The sequence below is a fragment of the Euprymna scolopes genome, chromosome 20, assembly GCF_053919585.1.
Source record: "Euprymna scolopes isolate OS-2025 chromosome 20, ASM5391958v1, whole genome shotgun sequence".
Classification (NCBI taxonomy): domain Eukaryota; kingdom Metazoa; phylum Mollusca; class Cephalopoda; order Sepiida; family Sepiolidae; genus Euprymna; species Euprymna scolopes.
The window spans coordinates 91,172,518-91,195,762 of record NC_136501.1 but is presented as its reverse complement, the minus strand read 5'-3'; the positions used below and the strand labels follow the sequence as shown (position 1 = coordinate 91,195,762).

The 23,245-nt window shown below is 30.6% G+C and overlaps 1 protein-coding gene across 38 annotated transcripts in view; it reads left to right on the top strand.

The window, feature by feature from the left end:
* LOC145241638 (uncharacterized) overlaps nucleotides 1–23,245 on the top strand; it is a 530,026-nt gene that overhangs the window by 346,735 nt on the left and 160,046 nt on the right. For 16 of the 38 annotated variants that reach the window (XM_080104766.1, XM_080104764.1, XM_080104761.1 and 13 more), the window contains one exon: nucleotides 14,462–14,665. The exons of 6 other annotated variants lie outside the window; for them this stretch is intronic. In XM_080104766.1, coding sequence (XP_079960892.1) covers nucleotides 14,462–14,665 — 204 coding nt within the window. Of the gene's footprint in view, nucleotides 1–14,422; nucleotides 14,666–23,245 lie in introns of all 38 variants that reach the window. 16 more of the 38 variants (XM_080104752.1, XM_080104757.1, XM_080104748.1 and 13 more) reach the window with 1 other exon arrangement.

Genomic DNA, 23,245 nt, shown 5'->3' with positions numbered 1-23,245 from the left:
ATGAAAAACATCTCCAAATTTTAAAAAAAAATTTTCATAATGAAAAACATCTCCAAATTTTATAAAAAAATTTTCATAATGAAAAACATCTCCAAATTTTATAAAAAAATTTTGATAATGAAAAACATCTCCAAATTTTATAAAAAAAATTTTCATAATGAAAAACATCTCCAAATTTTATAAAAAAAATTTTCATAATGAAAAACATCTCCAAATTTTATAAAAAAATTCACATAATGAAAAGCATCTCCAAATTTATTAAAAAAAAATTCCAGTCACAAAATAAAATCAACATATGTATTTCGATATCATTAAAATCATTGTCGTTTTCATTTGAATGTGAATCTATTTGACTGAAGAGATTTTTCAAAATATTTAAAAAGAAAACATGAATTTAAATTGTACCAATTTTTGTTAACAAAACAAAAGAAAAGCATTTCAGAGGAAAAGAAATGTTGAATTAGAAAATGGTAATATAAGTTCATAGGTTTCAGCGACAGAATAGAAATTCATATAGTTTAGAGATCTGCAGTGAAATAAGTTTTATTGAACAGAGATACTCTCCTCACCTCCACACATACTCGTGCTTCTGCGTCGAACTTTGACAGCATTCACCTAGCATTATAGGATGGGTTGAACCAACTCCTCCTGCAGAACGCAGTGTCCCGAATGAACGCAGACCACACACAATGGTCTGCAGCGGCAAAGATAGTTATAAACTGCCAGTCCTGGATCAGTGACGAACATTGTGGACCGGAGATAGGTTCGACGTCAGTCTTGGTGTGCAGCCATGTCTTCAGCAGGTTCCCTTGGCATCTTCGCCAGTCTTGGAGTGGTTCTGAAGCTGTTGCTTCATGCATAAACTCTCCTATGTTTCATCGTGCAGCATGGTTGAACCAATAAAATCTCCTTTTTAAAATAGCTTGGCTTTGGAAGATAATCTTGTATTTTATCCAGATTTGTGTATTGAGACAAAATGGTGCCAGCAGACCTGCAGGATTTAGCAGTAGAGGTCAAACACTACCAACTTTTTAAGATCCGCAGCTCTCATCGGCAAGGTCTCGTAAGTAGACCTAACAATAGCAATGTTTCTAACAGAAAATCAGTGTAGATATTTGTAATTTTTTGTTGTTGGTGATTGGTGGAAAATGTTTAGCAATTGATGATACTACAATCTTATAATTTACAAGTAAAACTAATCTTTTGAAAATGTGTCCGTGCTAATACTATATGAAAATGCTGTCTAAGGACAGGTAAATTAATTCTCTAAACAGGAAGGTTTTGCACAGTTTTATGCCCCTTTTACAAAGAATAAAGTAAAGATATAATCCTACTAAACCTTATGTCTAGAATTCTTGTTTTAATTTTAATCAAAGTCCATTAAATGATTTTAATTCTGGAAAAATATCTACAATTTAAAACTCAAGTTACCTTGAGAAGAAATTGAAATTCAAGGTATCTTATTTTCAAATGAGTTTTTCCTTATATTATGACACCTAGAAAACGTTTAAAATGCGCTGAAGAAACTGAAATTTTGGGAGTATTTATCAATTAATGCTTAATTCACAGAAATGAGAGATATCTGAATTTTCATGAAGTATCTTCGTCCCCATTTTTTTATTAAATTAAATATAGCCCATATTATAACCCCTTATTCAGAGCAATTATGTTCCAAAATTCATAATGATTGCTTGATTATTTTAGGAATGAATCCTATATATACAAACTAATAAACATAGCTAATTGTATAATGATGGCGATATTGCTGTGGAAATGGTTTCAGTTGTACAGCCAAGATTCCAGAAACAAAAGAATGGTTTTCTTCTGAAGCTCATTTTTATTTGGAAGCTGATGAAAGTAGTTCAAAAATATTTGGAGAGTAGAAACTTAGCCTTGGGTTTACTTTCAATCATTTCCTCAGAAATCTTCCTTTATTCTGCCCTTTAGTCCTCACATTCCATCAGCGAAGTTTCTGACAAAGGGAAGAAGAATTGCCATTTTCTGGGTTGGAATCTATCCATATAACATTCGCTAGTTTTATCATTAACTGGTATTGAAGTGATTTTTCCTTTTTTTTTTAAGCTCCTTATATGAAGTGGCTTCATGCATTGTCTGGAGCGATTTCCATTAAAAAAAATACAATGATAGTGGGTTTAATTCTCCAACCGATCAGCAGTAACAAGTTTTCTAACAAAAAGTCAACATAAGTTTTATTTTTGTTTTGTTTTTTTCTGAATATTCTTATGTCAACTAATTCGTTCCTCACACTAAAGTTTGAAACAACAATTTTATTACGAAATTAGGAGATTGAATAGTTGCATTTAAAAAATCATTCTTGAAAAAGTCCCATACGTAATAATTTGATATGATTAACTAATGTCAGTGTTCCCATAATGTTTTCCACCAATTAATTGGTTTCACACACTAAAGTTTAAAACCATATTTTTTATTGCTGAACTAGCAGATTGAATAGTTGCATTTAAAACAAAAAACATCCCCTTAATAATAAGTTCATATGATTGACTAATGTTAGTGCTCTCATAATTTTCCTCGCCATTCAACTGACAATAATTCTAGTCTGATTAACTCTTCTTTTTTAGTGACTTTAGGCCTCGATCAGCAGTGATTTTTATCATGTAAAAAAAAAAAAAATCCTCTTAATAATAGGACCTGCATGTCAGGATGTCGTTCTGTACACCTTAAGAACCTCTAACTAGTTACACATTCCCAAACAGTACCTCCATCAGTGAAAGCGCATTCGTTGCTGTGGCTTTGCGCTTAACCTTCTTCACAGAATCAAAACTGCTTGCCTATGGCTTGTTTTTTTGCATAATTGGCTTGAACCTCGATGAAGAACAATGCCACCTTACCTCCCCTAGATGAGGAGGAGGTCTTTCGAGAAAGACGCAGAGCTGAAAACTTTGAGAAATATACCAAGATTTTTTAACACTTTTTTTTCATTTTTTTGGTGCTTATTTAAAATTAAACCTATTTTCTAAACAAAAATACGGAAAAATCTTTTAAAAAAAAAAAAATTTTTATGTACATATCCGTCACAGAACAAAAATGTCATATTCCAAAAATCACATAAATTGATCAAGTAGTTTTTTTTTGTTTTTTTTTAACCAAGAAAATTAAATTTTTTGAAGTAAGACATTGTTTTGATCTGCCATGTTTTATAAATAAAGGGGAAACAACTCAATTATTACTATCAAGATCAAACTCAGCCTTGTAATGGCTACAATTTCCTATTAAAATCGTTAAAAATTGTAAAAAAAATAATTTTCTATTATAAAAAAATAACTACTTGATCAATTCATATAATTTTTGGAATATGACTTCATTCCGTGACAAGTATGTACACCGTAAAGATTTTTCTATAATTTTTTTTTTTTTTTAAATAGGTTTAATTCTAAATACACACCCATTTTTATATAACTTTCCATTTTACTCTCTTTCTCGTTCTCTCATTTACCTTCTATTTTCTTTCCCTTCATATTCCCGCCATCTTGCATATTCTTGCCTTCCCATCACAACCATATTCGTTTAATGAAAGTATTTTAGGTAGAAAACCTTCATTCCTACAAGTACTAATTTTTTTTTTTCCTTACTAAAAGAATAATGGATATTTCGCTTCTGATCCAGTGTTCGACCTAATTAAAAAAAAACAAAAATACCGAAAAAAAAAAATCTTTGAGTTACATACCAGTCACGGAACAACATGTTTCAAAAATCACAAATTGAACACTAGTTTTTTTGTTTTTTTTTTTAACTAAGAAAATAAAATTTTATGAGGAAGTGAGATGTTGCGTTTTGATTCGCCATATTTAATAAAGAGAGACAATTCAATCTGAATTACTGAAATTTTAAAATAAGCCTTATAATGGCTACAATATACTATTAATCACAAAAAATTGTAAAAAAAAAATTATATCATTTTTGGTGTAAGTCCTAAGTTCAGCCTGATTTTCTAAAATTACAGAAAAAATCTTTGATATACGTACCCATCACAGAACAAAAGTGTCATATTCCAAAAATTATGTAAATTGATCATTGTTTTTTTTTTTATATAGAAAATAATTTTTTTTATGAGTTTTAGCAATTCATAGTATGTCATAGCCATTAATTCAAGTCGACTTGTTTCCTTTTATTAAATATGGCAGATTAAGACTGCCCATTCTTGCTTCATCATAAAATCTTATTTTTTCAATTTAAAAAAAAACAAACTATTTAATTAATTTACATTATTTTTGGAATATGATATTTTCATTGTGATAGGTATGCATAAAAAGATTTTTTATACATTTTTTTTTTTTTTTTTTTTTTTGTTTTTTAGATTGAATTCTGGATTTGTACTGACATTTCTAATATTTTTATCGATTCTAGCACTTTCAGCTATTTTGTTACCCAAATTCAATGAATTATGTTAAAAATACAGCAATTCTGAGACCACATAAAAATCTCCTTAAAATGGATTAAATCGTTCCTTTTGTGATCTTGTACAATGAAGATGTATTTAGTTGTGTAATAAATTCATCATCATTAAGATATCTGTCTAAAAGAAAAATTGGTGCATCTACACTATAATAGCAAAATTCAAAATTTTTAATATTGAATTTCAATGCAAAATAATTGTTTCCATTTAATTTTCATGTTACAGTAATGCATATATCCAAAAATTATGAAAAACGATAAGGTAGAAAAATATTAAAGAAAACTTTTTTGGCAAAAAATAACAAAAATAAAATGTTTTGCTTAAAAATACTGGAGAGTTCCAAAAGGAGGCAAATAGCGTATAACTATTGCTAATTTTTTAATAAATTGTGCGTTTTGCCTTGATTTTTAGCATAACTAAGTTACTTGTTATGTCATGTCTTCCCAAAGAAATATGGTCAACGTTTTTTATAAGGATCGAAAGCTCATGTTTTTTTATTTTTTAAATAATGCAAAAATATTTAAGTTTTTCTGACATGCCAATTAAATAGTTATTATTGCTTTTAGATGAAATTGACACAAAAAGTCAGATACCATTTTCTTTTTTAATCGATTTTGTCGTTTTCCGAATTTCGCAATAGTGTAGTTGCACCAAAAAATAAGATTCTAGTTTTTTTCTAACAGTCATCTCCCTTCAACTTTTTAGTCCCTCTGCATTTCAGTTTCACATGAAATATTTGTCTTTATTGATCATTTACAAACATTAGAGAAATTTAAAAAATTACATTTATCAAATAAGGTATTTGATAAAAATAATGTTTTAGTTATTATTGTAGATGATATTAACAAGTATTTTATTCATCTAGTACATCAAATGTTTTACAAAAATATATTTAGTTTTAGTTTTAGTGTGTAAATAAATATTGATTTTTTTTTTTTTATCATGAAAGTGATGAGAATGGGAAAATATATATAATTGCTTGAAAATAGATTGACATTATGAAGGATAGTTTCTGAAAACTTTGTATATAGATATGACAAATATTTAGAAAGTTTACTTTTATGTATAAATTCCTTGAATTCTTATAGCATTGAATGCTTGTGAGGTAAATAAGATAGAAAGTAAACAGATTAATGCCAGAAATAACAATGAAAAATTTAAAAAAGTCATTCAACCTCTATCTTTTGAGTAAGTTACAAGAAGAAATTTAAAAAAAAAAAAAAAAAAACTCAATTCTTGAGAAAATTGCCAACTCTAACTCTCCATTGGTGAACAGTTGGCTGAAAAAAAATCTGACTTTTGACTAAAAATTGCTATTTATTTATTTATTTACTTTTTTGCCTTTGGTTAATACCAGGCTTGTGGAGTCAGAGCTTTTGACTTTGCGGCATTCACTCAGGATGGGTTAAGCCAGCTCTTTCCATAGAAACACAGCATCTCAGATGAATGCAGACCACAAATGATGGTCTACAGTGGCCAACATTTTTATAGGCAGTCGGTCCCAGGATCAGTGATGAACACCATAGACTTGTGGACCAGAAGTAAGTTTGGCATCAGCTTTAATGGTGTGTAACTAAGTCTTCAGCTGGTCTGCCAGGTGTTTTTGTCAATCTTGGATTGATTCTGAAGCTATTGCTAGGTATATGAACTCTGGCTTTGCAGCATCGCAGAACCAACAAACTCTCCTCTTTAAAAGCACTCAGTTAAGGGGGATGAGCTTTTTGAAGAAGTATGTCTTGTAAGACAGCTTAGGAGTCGGTGACATTGACAAAAAAAACAAAAACAATGCTATCTCTCCGAGGAATCAACAGGCGGTTTATAATATTGAAACACTTAAAGATAAGTAATTTAAGAGTCCAAATCGAACCTTAGAAGCTTTGACTGTGCAACCCTGGTTCATACAATAACTGGTGTTTAATCCAAAATTCTAAATAATTTTTAGAATTTTAATGACAAAAATTGATTCTCTATTGTAGAGATGCAATCTTAAGAAATAATTATTTTGATATGTTGAAACATTAATGCGAATTCTTTGATATAAGATGAGGTTTGTGAAAAATTATTATTTAGAAGCACAAAGGAACCATAATACTTGAGCAAAAATTCATATTTGGATTCTTTGGACTATTGTTTTCACCTGGACTTATTTTCACAACGTTTCGGGCAATGTAATCTCTGACCTTCTGCAGGTATATCTTATCGAACTCGGAAATCTTCCTGTTGAACTGGGAAATCTGCACAGAATTTCAAACAGAACCATTTATTTAATCTATGAGATAGCATGTTCTTGTTCTGTCAACCATGATTGGATAGAAGTTCTAAGCAAATCATAATTGTATTCTGAGTATTGAACCTTCAACCCTACACCCAGTTGTAAGTGACACTGTTCTGGAGGTTGAAGGTTCAAACCTCAATGCGGGCCATACTAAGAATATAATTGCAAATTACTGAAGATTTCTACCCAGTAATGGCTGATGGAACGAGAGCATGCCATCTCTGTAGATTAAATAACAGGCTCTGTTAGAAATTCTATACAGATTCCCAAGTTCAACAAGATACATCTGAAGAAGACTGGAGGTTACATGAGCTGAAACGGTGTGAGAATAACACTCAAGATGAGAACAGTAATCCAAATAATACAAATTATCAATCTGTAACGTGCATCCAGGAGATAAGCGCTTGCGTGTTGTGTGGGTACGTGGGAGAGACGGATGAGGGGAAAAAGACTTACCTCGAGACCAGCTCAGCGTTACCGACCAAAAATAGAAAAGAAAGACCAAGATGGCGACCGCCGTCTTTTGTAAAGTATGATGTCTCGCAAAGTCACACGAATTCTCGGAATATGCAAATTTAGCCGGCCTAGAACGACGATAAAAGCGGGTGAGGGGAAAGACGTGGGGAGTGACGATTGAGTTGGCTGGGGAATCGTGTGGCTGTTGCTTCTTGTGTCGTGTTGAGGATATCTTACCGTGTTAAAGAGAGAGTCGGGCGCCATCTTGAATTTTTCCTTACACTGTTTCTTTACACAATCCTCATATCAAAAATTCAGGAACGTAAGACCAGAAAAAATAAAAACGATGTCTGCATGCAGTTAGTTTCTCTTTGAAATTAAAACTAATTAGCAACATCAATCAAAATTTAAAAGCAACATCAATCAAAATTTAAAAGCAATATCAATCAAAATTTAAAAGCAATATCAATCAAAATTTAAAAGCAACATCAATCAAAATTTAAAAGCAACATCAATCAAAATTTAAAAGCAACATCAATCAAAATTTAAAAGCAACATCAATCAAAATTTAAAAGCAACATCAATCAAAATTTAAAAGCAACATCAATCAAAATTTGAAAGCAACATCAATCAAAATTTAAAAGCAACATCAATCAAAATTTAAAAGCAACATCAATCAAAATTTGAAAGCAACATCAATCAAAATTTAAAAGCAACATCAATCAAAATTTAAAAGCAACATCAATCAAAATTTGAAAGCAACATCAATCAAAATTTAAAAGCAACATCAATCAAAATTTAAAAGCAACATCAATCAAAATTTGAAAGCAACATTCAAGTATGAGGTGCCTTAAATAAGTTTCTAGACTTTTTTCATATGGTCACTTTCATAGACACACACGAAACTCTAGTCCTCTTTAAAGTTATTTCCTCCCGCTGCAATGCATTTGTACCCTTCTAACAAATTCTGGAAAGCCCCATGGAAGTTCTCTTATGTGAGTGTGTCAATGACCCTCATCACAGCCTCTTTCATCTTCTCTATTATCTCATAACGACAGCTTCTAAGGTTTTCCTTGAGCTTAGGGAATAACCAAAAGTCACAGGGAGCAAGGTCTGGACTATAGGGAGGGTGAGGAACTGTCTTGATGCCCACCTTGATGTCACGACGTCTTTCTTTCTGATCTTGTCTGAGCACCCGTGGGACAAACTTTGCACAAATCTTTTACATCTTCAGTTTCTCGCGAATAATTGTGTGTACAGTTGTAGCACTTATTTCGCCAATCAACTGTGGTGTTCTGACTGCGTTACTCCGCCCACATCTCTCATCATCCCTCACAGACTCCCTGCCTTCCTTGAATCTCTTATACCACTCAAAAACTGATGCTCGATTCATGCAAGATGGTTCAAAAGCAGTTTGAAGCATTCCATACGTTTCTGTGGCATTTTTTCCAAATTTAAAACAGAATTTCATTGCATATTGTTCTTCTAAAGTGTCCTCATATCCAAATTGCATTTTTGAAATTCACCAGCTGTGAGAATCAAGCTTTAGTAGGGTGTATTCCAATTCCTGCTGTAGCTGTTCATTTGAACCTGAAATCATAAAAATTGGTCAGTCATCTAAGATGTATATCAATAACATATTGAATTTTCAAGAATCTATAGCAATTTTGAATGCCTGTACAAAAATGTCTGGAAACTTATTGAAGGCACCTCATATAATCAGATCATGAAAATAACTGAAGATTAATTTATCCTTCTGAATCAAAGGTAAATGTCAATTTTCTCATGTAACATTGTCATATCAAAGAAACCAAATTGTTTTCAATCGACAAATTTTCCTCTTTTTATCACTTCTTTCATCTTTAATCACTTCTCACACATTTTCTTCTTTATTCATTGTGAATTATTCAACCCTTGTTCCTTTTAGCCTTAACATGCTTCAACATATTTCCTGTAGTTTCTTTCCTTTCAACTCTTGAGAGATACATAATGGTGTCATTTTGAACTTCCTTAGCTAACGAACCATGGTGGATGCAGCAGAAAATTCAACAAACCCGCCCGCCCTTAAACAATAATCACCTGAATTATCTGCCCCTGAATAACTTTTTTTATTAACCTTTTACACCTGGATTTTCTCCCTCTTCCTTTCCTCTCTTTCTCTTCCTTTCCTCTCTTTCTCTTCCTTTCCTTTCTCCCTCTTTCTTTCTTTCCCCTCTCTCTCTTCTGTCTTTTTTCCTTTCTTTCCTTCTTCCTTTCCTCTCTCTTTATTTCCTTTCTCTCTATTCCTTCTCCCTCTTCCCTCTCTCTTTCTATTCTCCTCTCTCCCTCTTTCTTCTCTCTCTCTCTCCCTTTTTTTATCTCTTCTTCTTTGACTACCTGTTGTTCTTTGTTCACTAACACAAAGCGGATGTAGTTTCACAGCAGATCTCTTCAAACTGAAGCCATATTGTTTGAAGCAGTCATTACACATTTTCTTTTTTGTATATTCGTATCTTTTTATAAGAAGCCCAATCCATCCATCCATCCATTAATAGTTCATCATGTCTAACTTGAATAGTGTTTTCATTGTCAAACACACAGGTTGAAAGGACCTATCCTAAAAATTAACCTTTATTTTATTTATTTTTTTTTTTACATATATACATTCAAGGAATATGGAAGGTTGGTTCAAACAGTAATACAATCTGACTTTGTACATAACCAGCCATGCCAGTTTCAAAGGGGTCGGATAGACAATAGAGTGATTATAATTATAAATTTTGAATAGATTGGTGTTACAGATATTTGATGGTAATGGAAATTGGAAGAGGTCAGCATTAGTTTTCCAGAAATTTTATGCTTTTATGTCAGAATTATTGGAAGTAAAATCGTTGTTTTAGCAACCGACTCGCATGCAGATTTCGGTGCTAGATTTTAACAGTGAAATAGTATAGAATGTAAAAGTTTTGTGGTTTTTGTATTTAGATTAAAATTGCATACAACCTCTTCAGGAAAGCCTTCCTTGCATTCTTGATATTTTTATTCCCTGTGTTATTGTGTAAAACTAAGGGAGGTAATTCAGTGTATAATATTGGGAGCAGCTGATAGCGTTCAAGCTGGGATGAAGGTGTTATTTTTCTGTCATCACTCAAAGGAAAAATCCTTTTAGACTGAGGTAACTTTAATTTTTGTTCCAATCAAGAGTGCTCCATTTTCGGGAGCTAGATTTTTTCCCCTCACATAAATTTACATTTTGTCTAACTTTATTCTCGTGCAAATAAGAATTCAATAAAAAGTGAGAATTGTTTGTGGTCGTTTTGAAGCAAAAGCTGAAAAAGGTCCATTTTAGATGAGAAGGCTAATTTTGATGAGATTGATTGTTTAGTTAAGAGAAATCCATTTTTACTTTATTTTATTTTTATTTATTTATATTTTTTTTACAATGTTTCATTTATTTTGTTTTAAAAAATACCATCTTTCTTCATCATTCTGATATCTATATATTTCTTTAGGCAATATGTTTACTTGTAAGATAGCGTTTCTAATATTGCACTCAGTATTTTTTTCTCTATCTTCAAGTAAACTCAATATGTGATTATATATTCTTGAATATGTGACAAATTGTATTGAAAAAAAAAACTGAAATAAAGAAGTTTTAAACGTTAAAACTTGGTTGGTTAAGAGAATTTTAATCTAATGCATTTGATATAAATTTTAGTGATGGAAAATATTGCTTTTTTTTTTTTTTTTTTTTGCAATGCTTAATTTATTTTAAAAAAAAAACATTTTTCTTCATTTTGATATCTACATATTTCTGATGTAATATGTTTACTTTTAATATAGCATTCAATATTCTTTCTCTTCATGTAGACTCAATATGTGATTATATATTTTTGAACATGTGATATTGTTGTATACTTAAAAAAAAAAAAAAAAAAAAAAAAAAAAAGACATTAAACTATTATTCCCAATGTATTTAGAACTCCTGGTTGCTTGCTTCCATTACTCCATCCATTGGAGTGTTTGGAGTTTCTTCACCTTTTACACTTAACAACCCATTTAATTATTTTACCCTTTTCTGACACTCCTGGAGACGGTGGATTTTTTGCTTCCTTTGGTGCCTTGGGATTAACCCTATTTTTTTCTTTTTCTATTCTTTCCTATTTTTATTTTAATATAATTTTTTATTGCATGTTTCTTGCAGTTTTTTACGCGATCCTTGTATGTGCATGATATTTTTTCTATTTTTATTTGCATAAGATTGCATGAAATTTTGACTATAATTTTAATCGTTACTTTTGTTCTGTGAACCTAATCTAATTTTATCCTTGAGCCTGATTTCAGCCTGCTAAGCCAGCAGGACATCTGATGAAATTTCTGGTATTTGCATATTGGTTTTGGAAATTATTCATTAACTATTTGTTGTGGAATAAATTTTGTTTTATAATAAATCCAATAACTTTTTTTTTTTTTTTTTTTTTAATCCGTTTTGATCCCCCCCCCCTCACACAATTTTTATTTTTTTCAAATTTGTTATTTTATTTTATTTTTTTTTTTTTTTTTACAATTGAAATAAAAAATCTTATGACTGTTAAAACTTGGCTGATTAGATAGGGAATTTTATTCTAATTCATTTGATATAAATTGTGTTTTTTTTTGTTTTTCTTTTTGTCTGTTTCTGAGTTTTATCACATTTTTCATATAAGAAAATGGAAAAAAAGAAGAAATGAAAACAAATTATGGCAGCAAATTTTAAGGAAGAAAACGTGTAAAAAAGAAAATTATATAAGTGTTAAAATTTGATTAGTTTGGTAGAGAATTTTATTTTAACGTTTTAATATATGTGTGTGTGTGTGTGTGTGTGTGGGTGAAGGCTATATCAATGCGGTTTGCAGGAAACATAGTGAACACAAGTTATCATATAAAAGAATATTTCTTACAAATCGCATTGATATAGCCTTCAAACACAACTCCTTTCACACATAGAATGCTTCAAGCAAAATCCGATACCCTTCTCTCTCTCTCTCTCTATATATATATATATATATATATATATATATATATATAAATCAAAAATAGAAAAGCAGTGTTTATCTAAATCTAACCCACTATATTTTAGGTCAGAATATATATATATATATATTTTTTTTTTTTTGTCAGGAGGAGGCAATTAATAAATCCAGAATTCACTTTATTAAAAAAAAAAAAAAAAAAAAAAAGTTAAAAAATATCTCTATAATGTATATACCTTTGACAAAACGAAAATGCCATATTCCAAAAATTAGATAAATTGATCAAATAGTTTTATTTTTAGATAAGTAAACCATTTTTAAGCACTTAATTCATAAATATTACAGCATAAATCTCAAAAATTTAAATTGTTATGTTATCTCCTTTATATATAAAGATTGACATAGTGATATGGACCAAAAAAGAGAAAAAAGCAACCTTAGTTGAAGTTAGTGTCCAAATGATGTTGGATTAAGCAGAGTTGAGAGGGAAAAGATAACAAAATACCAAGAAATAAATTAAATCTTAGGAAAAGAAATTAAAATCTTAGGAAGATCGTTATCATTTCAGTAATTATAGGAGCACTCATGAAAAAAAAAAAAAATTCCAAAACTACCTTTTAAATGTACCCAATGAACTAAGTGCAAGATAGATTCAAACAATTGCACTTAAAAGGACAGTTTAAATCATAAAGAGATGGTGTTTGAATGTCTGGCATCCGATGTCCCATCCTTAGCTTGAACAAAATAAGAAAATTGAAAACATCAAAATATATATACATACATATATATATATATATTAGTTTTTTTTTGTTGTTTTTTTCTAAGAATTTTCTTTCGTTATTTTTATTTTTCTTGAGAAAAGGTAATTTATGGACAATATTTTAGTTGCTAATAAAACTGTTTATCACATCTTGCTTGTTGAATTAGAGATTTTAATTTTCGTGATGAAATTGATTTGATGCAATTATTTAAAAATTGTGTGACTCATCAATTTATAGATTTCCTTTTTTTTTTTTTTTTTTTTTTTTTTGTTGAATTTTTGGAAGAAGAATTTGTCCAAAGCAATTGGCCATTTCTGTGTTAATTTCCTGTGTGTTAGCAACAAACTTGGTTGCCTTGTGTATCATCAGCAATTAATGGGTTCACAGAGCAAAACTGAAACAATTTAATGTCATTGAATTTGTCATGCTGCTGCTGATGCTTATTTATGTACCTTTTTTTTTTTTGTTTATTTTTTTGTTGTTATTGCTGTTATGTGTGGGTGTTTTTTGTTTGGCTTGTTTCACTATCGGATACCACTATCCCGGAGAAGTGCTAAGCAATGAAATCTTTATGTATGTCATACTTTCTTTCTGCTTAAAATATGTATATATATTAGTGATGGGACGATTCAAATACCCCCCCCCCGCCTCCGATTTCAATACAATTACAAATTCCATTCTAAATGTCCAATTCCTATTCCTTTTTAAATCTTTAGATATATATTGGTAGTTTTAGAGTTGTTTATTTTTTTTTTTATTTTGGGATTTTCTTTAAAAAAAAAAAAAAGGAAACATGTACATTTGTCCCGGGGGGAGGGGGTCAGTAGGCTTAAGTTTTACTTGTAGTTTAAAATTGATTATTTCTAGTTCCAGGAAAGAAAAATTTTGTTTTGAACAAAAGAAGGAAAAAAAAAAAATTTAAAGAATCGTAGTTTGACATTGGAAAATAGGAACATTTTTCTGATTCTGACCCCCCCCCCCCCCATTCTGATTTTTCAATTAATCATTCCATCACTAATATATATATATACATATATATATATGTTCTTTGTTGTATTCGTGTAAGTATGTCTTGCCGGTTTTGATCTGTCAATATTGTATGCTTTCTGCTGTTTAAATGTTTATTCATATCCGAGCGGTCCCCTGGTGGTGGTATTGAAGAATTCTTTTTGTTATGGTATTTAATTCTTTCTTGTAAGCCTTAGAAATACAATCTCATCATCATTTATCAACCTTTTTTTGTTTCTCCCCAAATTTGGCAAAAAAAAAAATAAATAAAAAAGCGGGATTTTGCTTAATCTATACCCAAATAACCTAATCCTTTTTTAGTTCTTAGAATAAACTAATATTGGTGATCCCCGTCCTTGCTGATGGTGAAGGGCTGCTGGAGTAATCTTAAAACCTTAACAACAACAAAAGTAGAAAAAAAAAACAAGTTACTTACAATGAATACCCTGAATAAAATTTTTCTCTTTTCCACCACCTGTGGCATCCTCCCCTACAGCACTGAACACCATCCCCGAAAAACGTCGCTCTTTTCTAGCTCCAGCCACACCCCAGCGGCCCAAGAGTACAATAGGACTCCACATGTCCACATCAGTGTCCAGTCCAGCTAAACCGCGAGAAATGAGAGCTCCCAGGAAACCCCGTCCAGCCAGTATAGCCGGGACGATGCCTGGCTTTGTCCCCTTGGATGTCCCCAAATCCAGCACGCCAAGGAGTAAGAGTTCAGAAAGACTCTCGAAAGGTAAGCAGATCTTTTGCACTGTGTCTTTGGCCGCAAGCATTTTCCAATGGACCTTTCGGATCAATCTGTTGAGAAATGTTTCCTGCCAAAGATAGACGAGTGTTTTCTGACTGCTTCGATAAATGGATGATTTTGAACTGTTTGTTGGGTTTGGCGAAGAAGAAAGGGAAGAAAAAAAAAGTTTGAGTTATAGAAAAGGAAAAAAGAAAGACAAGATTAATTATGTAAGACAGACAATTTGTCTTAGTTGTGAAGAAAAAGATAGTGGTACGGCAATAAAATATATATTTTTGTTTTAAAAAAAAAAAAAAAAAAACAAAGAAAAATTTGTACGATGTGCATTCTAATTAATCTTTTTAAAAATAAAACTATTTGATCAATTTATATGATTTTTGGAATATGTTTCCATTCCATCAGTTTCTTAAGTCAGAATATTTTATTTTTCTTGGAAGGAGGCAATTAATAAATTCGAGTTATTGTCCAGAATTCCCCTGATATAAAGAAACAAAAATAATTAAAAAAAAATATCTGTTTGACGTATATGTTTGTACAAAATGAAAATGTCATATTCCAAAAATTAGATAAATTGATCAAGTAGTTTCATTTTTAAACAAGAAAATCATTTTTAAGGAATTCATTCATAAGAATTACAACATGAATCTCACAAGTTTGAATTATTATTGAGTTATCTCCTTTTTTATGTAGATTGTTTTTTCAAAGTGGCTGACAAGACAGTTACTCATTAAATTGGATTTTATTTAAAAATAAAACTATTTGATCAGTTTATCTGATTCTTGGAATATATTTTCTATTCGTCATGGGTACATCATACAAATTTTAAAAAAATTTGTTTTTAATATAGGGAGGATTCTGTACAAGATCCTTCTGTTTATTTAATGTGATTGAGTTTATTTATACTTAGGTTTAAACTGATGTATGTGTTAGCCTTCTTTTTACATTTTTATCCACCATGGTCTTGCAAGAAGTTGATATTTGTACATTTTCTTCAGGTTGACAAAATTTGAAATTTCAAGTTTTGTCCGCCTGAGGAAATCTGCTAATATCAAAACAGTTTGTCATATTGTAGTGTGAAACTATATTATCGCTATGATATGCTGTCATATTTTATCCTGGTACGTACGTTATCACCTATCACGCACAAATTTAAAAAATCTGATCATGCGATCAATGTAAATAATGATTAGTTGATCAATCTGATATTGATTAGGTAAAATCAATTTAATTTTAAAATGAGTTGTTCCAAAATCAAATTAGTTTACCCTGTTGACTAAAAAATTTGTACAAAATTGTTTCATCCCCTTTTCTCACTCCCAAAACATCCCAGAGTAGAACATTACTGCAAAAACAAAATAAAAATGGTAGGCAAAAATCTATGTTAATACAATTTTAAACAATTAGAAACAATAAATATTTGTAGTCGTATGTTTCACATTTTTAATATCATTAATTTTACTTGCCAAAATCCCATTTGTAGACCTAACCAACCATTCTTTGCATAAATTGTATTTTGCTGCTTTTTTTTTCTCTAAGCGATTTACCCCCTCCCTCAATAAAATAAATAACATTTCAAAAGACTTTAAGAAGCAACTTGAAATATAATATTGTCAACAGTCGGTTCACAAAGATTATATATATATATATATATATATATATATAATCAGCCCATCCTCCTGGATTCATTTGCAAAATATATATTTGATTGTTTCTTGCATGTGTGTATTCATACTTAAAAAAAAAAATATTCTCTAGGCACATCCCTACCCCCCCTCTCCAAATAAAAACTTTTATAAGACTTTAATGAGCATTTGTAAATATAGAATACTATCTAGGCATTTCATAAAATTGTTTTAAAAACTTAATTACACCCCCCCCCCAATCCCTCTTTCCAGTTCATTCCGCATATCACAAAATATATACCTGATTGTGTCTTCCATGTCTGAACTCATGCTTCCTCTATCATCATAGCATGTCATGTCGGCTGTCGGTACATAGGAGAACCTCTTTCTTGACCATTACTGCTGCTACTATTTCATAGCAGCATGTCTGTTTTTTCTTTTTCATTTTCCTCTTCAGGATTCCCTTGCCCTCTACTGACACATGTGCACCTACGATTCACTCTGCCTGTGTCAAAGTTGTGCAAACCAAAAAAAGAAAAAGACGACGCATGTTTAGTAGATGCGAATGCTAGTGCATACACATTTCTTAACTATTTGCCTGAATCGCATGTTACTATTTTAAGTATAAATAGATATAAGTACCTTCATCTTTCTTTCTTCCTTTTTTTTTTTTTTCTCTTAAGAAAAATTTGGGGTCTTTTTCTATGTGCAGCTAATTATTGTCACTTTATTGTTTCAGCTTTTGCAATTTTGTAAGAAAACAGAAAGTAACTTGTGTTTACAATCTTTTTTTTTTTTTTAGATAAGGAATAATTATTTATGTTTGGATTCTTCGCACTACTGTTCTCATCTTGATTGTTATTTTCACAACGTTTTGGCTGATGTAACCTCCGATCTTCTTCGGGTGTATCTTATCAAACTTGGGTATCTTTCTATCGAACTTGGAAATTTACAATGCAATGCAAATACAATTGCCAACCTGATAGGTCATGAACTGTTATCTTAGCTTCAGCCTCTGTCCCATCGCCAAAATGTCGCATCCCTCTGCCTGTTCTACAAGTATTTTAATGGTAAATGCTCTGACGAACTACAAGCTCTTGTACCCTCTCACAACGTAAATACCCCCCCTCTGACAAGCAGCTAAATCCCACCCCTTCACATTAGAGATTCCTAGGTGTAAGAAAGCGTTCTACTCTAATAGTTTCTTCTCTAGAACTGCTAGACTTTGGAACTCCCTTCTGGGATTCTGCTTTCCGAACTGTACTGACACGCAGAAGTTCAGGTGTAATGTGAACAGACATCTTGCTGCTCATCTCCATACATATTACCCCTGCAACTTATGTCCCTGATAGTAGCCCTCTACTTCAAAGTGGCACTGTGCTTTGTTTGGGGTGAAAATTGAATTAAAAAAAATAAAAATTGCAAATTACTTCGGATTTCTACCCAGTCATGGCTGATGAAGAGCATGGTACCCCTAGTGGGTTAAATAAAGGATTGTGTTTGAAATTTTGTGCAGATTCGCGAGTTGGACAGAAAATCTGAGTGTGACACGATACACTTAAAGAAGGTCTGAAATTACGTCGAACAAAATGTTGTGTAAATAAAACTAAAGATGAAAGCCATAGTCCGAAGTAACCTTTTTTTTTTTTAATTTGAATTTTTGAAGGTCAGAGGTCACATCTTTCTAAAAATGCACCTGCAAAGGTCAGAGGTCACATAAGTCAAAATCATGTATTCCAAATAATACAAATTTTAGAAAGTCTTATAATTTCTTGACTATTAAAGTAAGTCTTTTCTATTAGCTGATGTGTTGCGGCCATGATTAAAATCATTAGACAATGCACGAAACGAGTTCTTTCTGTTTTCTTGTATTTTGCTTTGTGATAAACACACTTCATGTTACACTCTCCCTATGTTTTCATTGGTCACCATTTTGTTGAAATGTGTCATTTGTTGTAGCATGAAAAATGTTTTTATTGTCAGGCCAGCTGGCAAAAAGAAAAGATGATGCTCAGTTTCTGAATGTCCACAAAGTTTAATTCATTATTATTATTATTATTAACTATTATTATTAGCAATATTATTATTAACAACATTATTATTATTATTAGCAACGATATTAACTATTATTATTCGCAACATTTAAAAAAAAAAAAAATTTTTTTATTACATTTTCACCCCAAACAAGGCACAGTGCCACTTTGATGTAACGGGATTAGTAGCCCCTACATCAAAGTGGCACAAGTTGCAGGGGTACTATGTAGGGAGTTGAGCAGCAAGATGTCTGTTTACATTATACTTGAACTTCTGCATGTCAGTACAGTCAGGGAAGCAGGACTCAGGAAGGGAATTCCAAAGTCTAGCAGTTCTGAGGAAGAAACTGTTAGAGTAGAAAGCTTTCTTACATTTAGGGATCCCTTCTATGTAGGGGTCGGATTTTGCTATCATTATGGTTGTTAAGTTTAATTCATTGTTAGCAACATTATTAGTATTATTATTAACTATTATTGCTAGCAACATTATTATTAACATTATTATTACATTGATATTAACTATTATTATTAGCAACATTATTAAGTTTAATTCATTGTTAGCAACATTATTATTATTATTATTATTAACTATTATTGCTAGCATTATTATCAATAACTATTATTGTTAGCAACATTATTATAATTATTGTTAAAAAATAGCTGTTTTCTATTTAGCATCAAGTATACACAACTTTCACACGGTCATAAATAGTATGAACTTTCCTGCTCTGGTGATTTTCTTAAATGTTTCCATGAAATACAATTATTGACCCCTTTTTGATAGAATGGCTTTACAAGTATTAGATTATTTGGGCAGAGGAGGGGGATTAGATTTTATATATAAAGACATGTTGTAAAATAATATTTTTTGTTTTGTTTTCTTCTATAAGACTTTTTTTTTTCAATTTTCCGATTAGTCCATTTGATGCAGTGGTCAAGTTGGTGTATGTAATTTGACTACAATACGAAATGACAAGAAAATTTAAAAAAGGAAAAAAGGCCTCATAAAAAGTCTGATCACTTTGACTAAAGTCTTTTCTTTTTGCTTTTTAAAATGCTTTACTATCTGTAGCCAACGTATATTTAAATTTAGCCAACGTATATTTAAATGACAGAAGAGTTTAAAATATTGTAAAAAAAAAAAAAAACCAACTTATTTAATGGTTTTTCTTGCAATTTTTTTTTTTTTTTTTTTTTTTTTTAAAACAAAAACATTAAAACCTTTTTAGATTAAAATACTCTTGGATTCCATTTCAGAGATTGAGCTCCTCTGGCCTCTTGTTTTGTTATTTTGTACTAAAACAAAATTTATTTGAAATGTTTTCTTTTTACTTGTCTAATAACATGCAACTCTTATCTAAACTTTCCAAAATCAGCAGCATTTCGGTTTGTTTTTACTTCAAAATTCAAATGACATTTAACGATTCAGTTTTTAATATTTGAAAATAAAATTGTCTGTTTTTGTAATTATGAAAATGTAAAATCGGATCTCAGTTAATTAAAATGTTTTCAGATTGCAAAAAAAATATTTTTCTAAAAAAAAAAAAAAAAAATGGTTCCAGTTCAGCTTCCAAGATTTGACCAATGCAATCAATGCAACAAATTTGTGTTTGTATTTGCATCGTTCACTTGATTGTTCTCAAGCAATTCAACAACAAAAGACAGAAAAGGCAGGCAAATTGTTCTGGACAGCTTGGGACGATTCCTTGCCAAAATCTTCTACACTTTGTACTCTTTTTAAAATTGACTAGATCTTAGTCCTCATGTAAGCTTTTCCATGATATTTCATTGTCTTAAAACAAAAACATTTTTTCTACATTCGTTGTTTTGTTGTCTTTGCTAAACATTGTTCTTGTTTGATTATCTGCCCCTTCCTCCTCCTACACCTACAAACATTTTTTTACAAAAAGGGAAGAAAAGACAAATGTTTACTTTCAGCAAATTTAACTCATCACATTTCACATGGATCAGATGAGGGCTAACAGAAAGAGAACATCCCTCCCCCCACCTCAATAATTACCCCAAATCGCTAACCCTTAAACTTTCAGGTTAGTTTCTTCGCAATGTTATATGTAAATGTATACAGTTTCCTCAATATTAGTCAGTTTTCATGAATTTAAAATTTGTCAGGTTATAGGCAAAAGAAGGCGCTTGGAATTTAATAGAGATTTTATTTTTATTTTGAAAAGGAAGTGATACCTCAAAATAAAAAAGATAAAATAAAAAATACCATCTTTGATTTGATGGGTTGATAAATAATTATAGAATTCTTCCTTGTTTTATTTCCTATCAAACAATGACTTCAACCTAATATCACATGCTTTTAAGTATCAATTTTTATGTATTTAATTTATATCTTTTTTGAAAAAGAGGTGCTACCTCGAAATATAAAAATAAAATGACATACCATTTTTGATCAATTTTTTACATAGTTGGGTTATATTTTGTAAGAAGAGGACATATTAAGCAATCACTCGTTTTTGGAGGTTAGATTTTTTTATTTAATGTTAAATGTACAAAACTGTCAATTCTTTCATATTTGATGTTATTTGTTGGCTTGCATCATGATGTTCATCTTGTTTGTTTGTTTGTTTGTTTGTTAAAAAAAATTGGTAAAACTACATTTTAGAAATAACTTTGTTTCCTTTAGATAATTATCTGAGCATGCAAAAGCAAAATCTCTCTCCGATACAAATAGAAAATGCATAGACTATTAACTTGCCTTCCCATGATAGTAGAGTTGCTTCTGTTTAAAAGGATCTCTCCTCCTTTAACCAAAGACAAAAGAGATAAAATGTAGTATCGGAACAGAAGTCGGCCATTTTATTTCAAGTTTTGGTTTGTAATCATATTTAATTTACTAAGCTTATTTTTTTTTTATTCTCCAGACCACTGTTTTTATCTTTTCACAACGTTCGATCTATGTAACCGCCGACCTTCTTCGGGTGTATCTTGTCAAACTTGGGAATCTTTCTGTTAAATTCAGGAATTTGCATGATTGTGAGCCAAACCATGGGGTAGCATGCTCTTGTTCCATCAGCCATGATCTGTGGCGTTGTGGATAAAGTAAAGTCCTTGATAAAATTTAGTTTATTAGATTTCCAGTTGACTACAATATGGTCGTCTTCAAGTCCAGCATAAACAAGTTCTTGATGAACCGTTCCCCCTTAAGTAATCTAATTTACCAAATTCACACTACTAACGATTATTATGATATTGTCTCATTGACTAATGAACACTCTTTAACTCTTATCCTTGAGTGGCCTCTGGGCCTTGATAACTGGTGACTTTGTTTAAAAAAAAAGTTACATTCTTCTATAGATAGAAAGTTTAATCCTCAGTGTGGGTGATATTGACAATACAATTGCAAATTACTTAGGACTTCTACTCCGTCATGGCTGATGGAACAAGAGCGTGCTACTCCCGTGGATTAAATAAAGAGTTTTGTTTGAAATTCCATGAAGATTCCTAAGTTTGACTGAATGATTCATGAGGTTACGTCGACTGAAACATTGCAAAACTAAGTCAAAATGAGAATAGCAGTCTAAAGAAATAAGATAATACGAATAATTAATCGGCAACTCAAAAGTTCAGAAACATAATTTTATAAAGTTTGATCATTTTTTTGAGTTGTGAAATATTGAATGAGGTTAGGTTTGAATATTTATCATAATTAAAACAGTTTTTTTGTTTATTTTTTAATCCTCCGTTTTAGGAAAGTTAACATAAATAATGGCCAATATATTTTTACAAGTTTACTTGCTTTTTTTTTTTTTTTTTCACTTGGAGAGTGAGATTTTTAAGTGTTTTTTTTTTTTATGACTAGATAATTATCCTCAAAGAAAATTGTTTTTGAAAAGTTTCCCAGTTTACTGATGCCACAATGAGTGCAGTTTTACCAGAAAGATTCATTTTCTTCTGCTTTTCAGTTTTTATTTGAACAAATAAAACTTCCAACTTTAATTGAACGACACTATTTTATTAAGGAAAAATATTGTTTGAAAAGGATCAAAAGATTTTCAGTTTTTAATGTTGCTGCCATTTTATAACGATTAATATTTTCTATGAACTGTGACTGATTTATCATTGGAGTCCTTCAAATGTTTTATGTTGAAATGAAAAGTAACAATGACAACACATTTTGTAACGAGTATTTGCATATATGTCACATTATGTCACATGAAGAATTCAGAATCATTTTTACTTTTAGACTGTGACAAACTTAGAATAAAAAAGTATGAATCTGCTGGAGGAGGTGTGAGTAGAAAAATTAAATCAACTATTTTTTTATTATGATTAAAATTTTATTGTACTATGATGGAGATCTTATTGGACTATGATGGAGATCTTATTGGACTATGATGGAGATCTTATTGGACTATGATGGAGATCTTATTGGACTATGATGGAGATCTTATTGGACTATGATGGAGATCTTATTGGACTATGATGGAGATCTTATTGGACTATGATGGAGATCTTATTGGACTATGATGGAGATCTTATTGGACTATGATGGAGATCTTATTGGACTATGATTTAGATTTGTCATTTTCCAATAACATTAGATTCATCATAGTCCAATAAGATCTTCAAAATAATCCAATAAAATTTAATTGGATTATGTTAAAAATATTTATTGGATTATGGTCAAGATTTTATTAGATTTTATTAATAGAAACAAGAAAAATGAAGCAAGATGAGATATTCATAAGATGTATAGATTTAGTTTGTGAATTTATGGATTCAATTAAACATGCCGGTGTGAAATCTAGCCTGACAAACAGATGTGTGGTCATATCTGAAATAGGCAATGTGTTTAGCAATTATAAAGCTATTCAAAACTTAAACGTTACCAACTGATTCTTATAAAGACCTGTAGACATATCTAATAAGTTTAAATTTTGGTT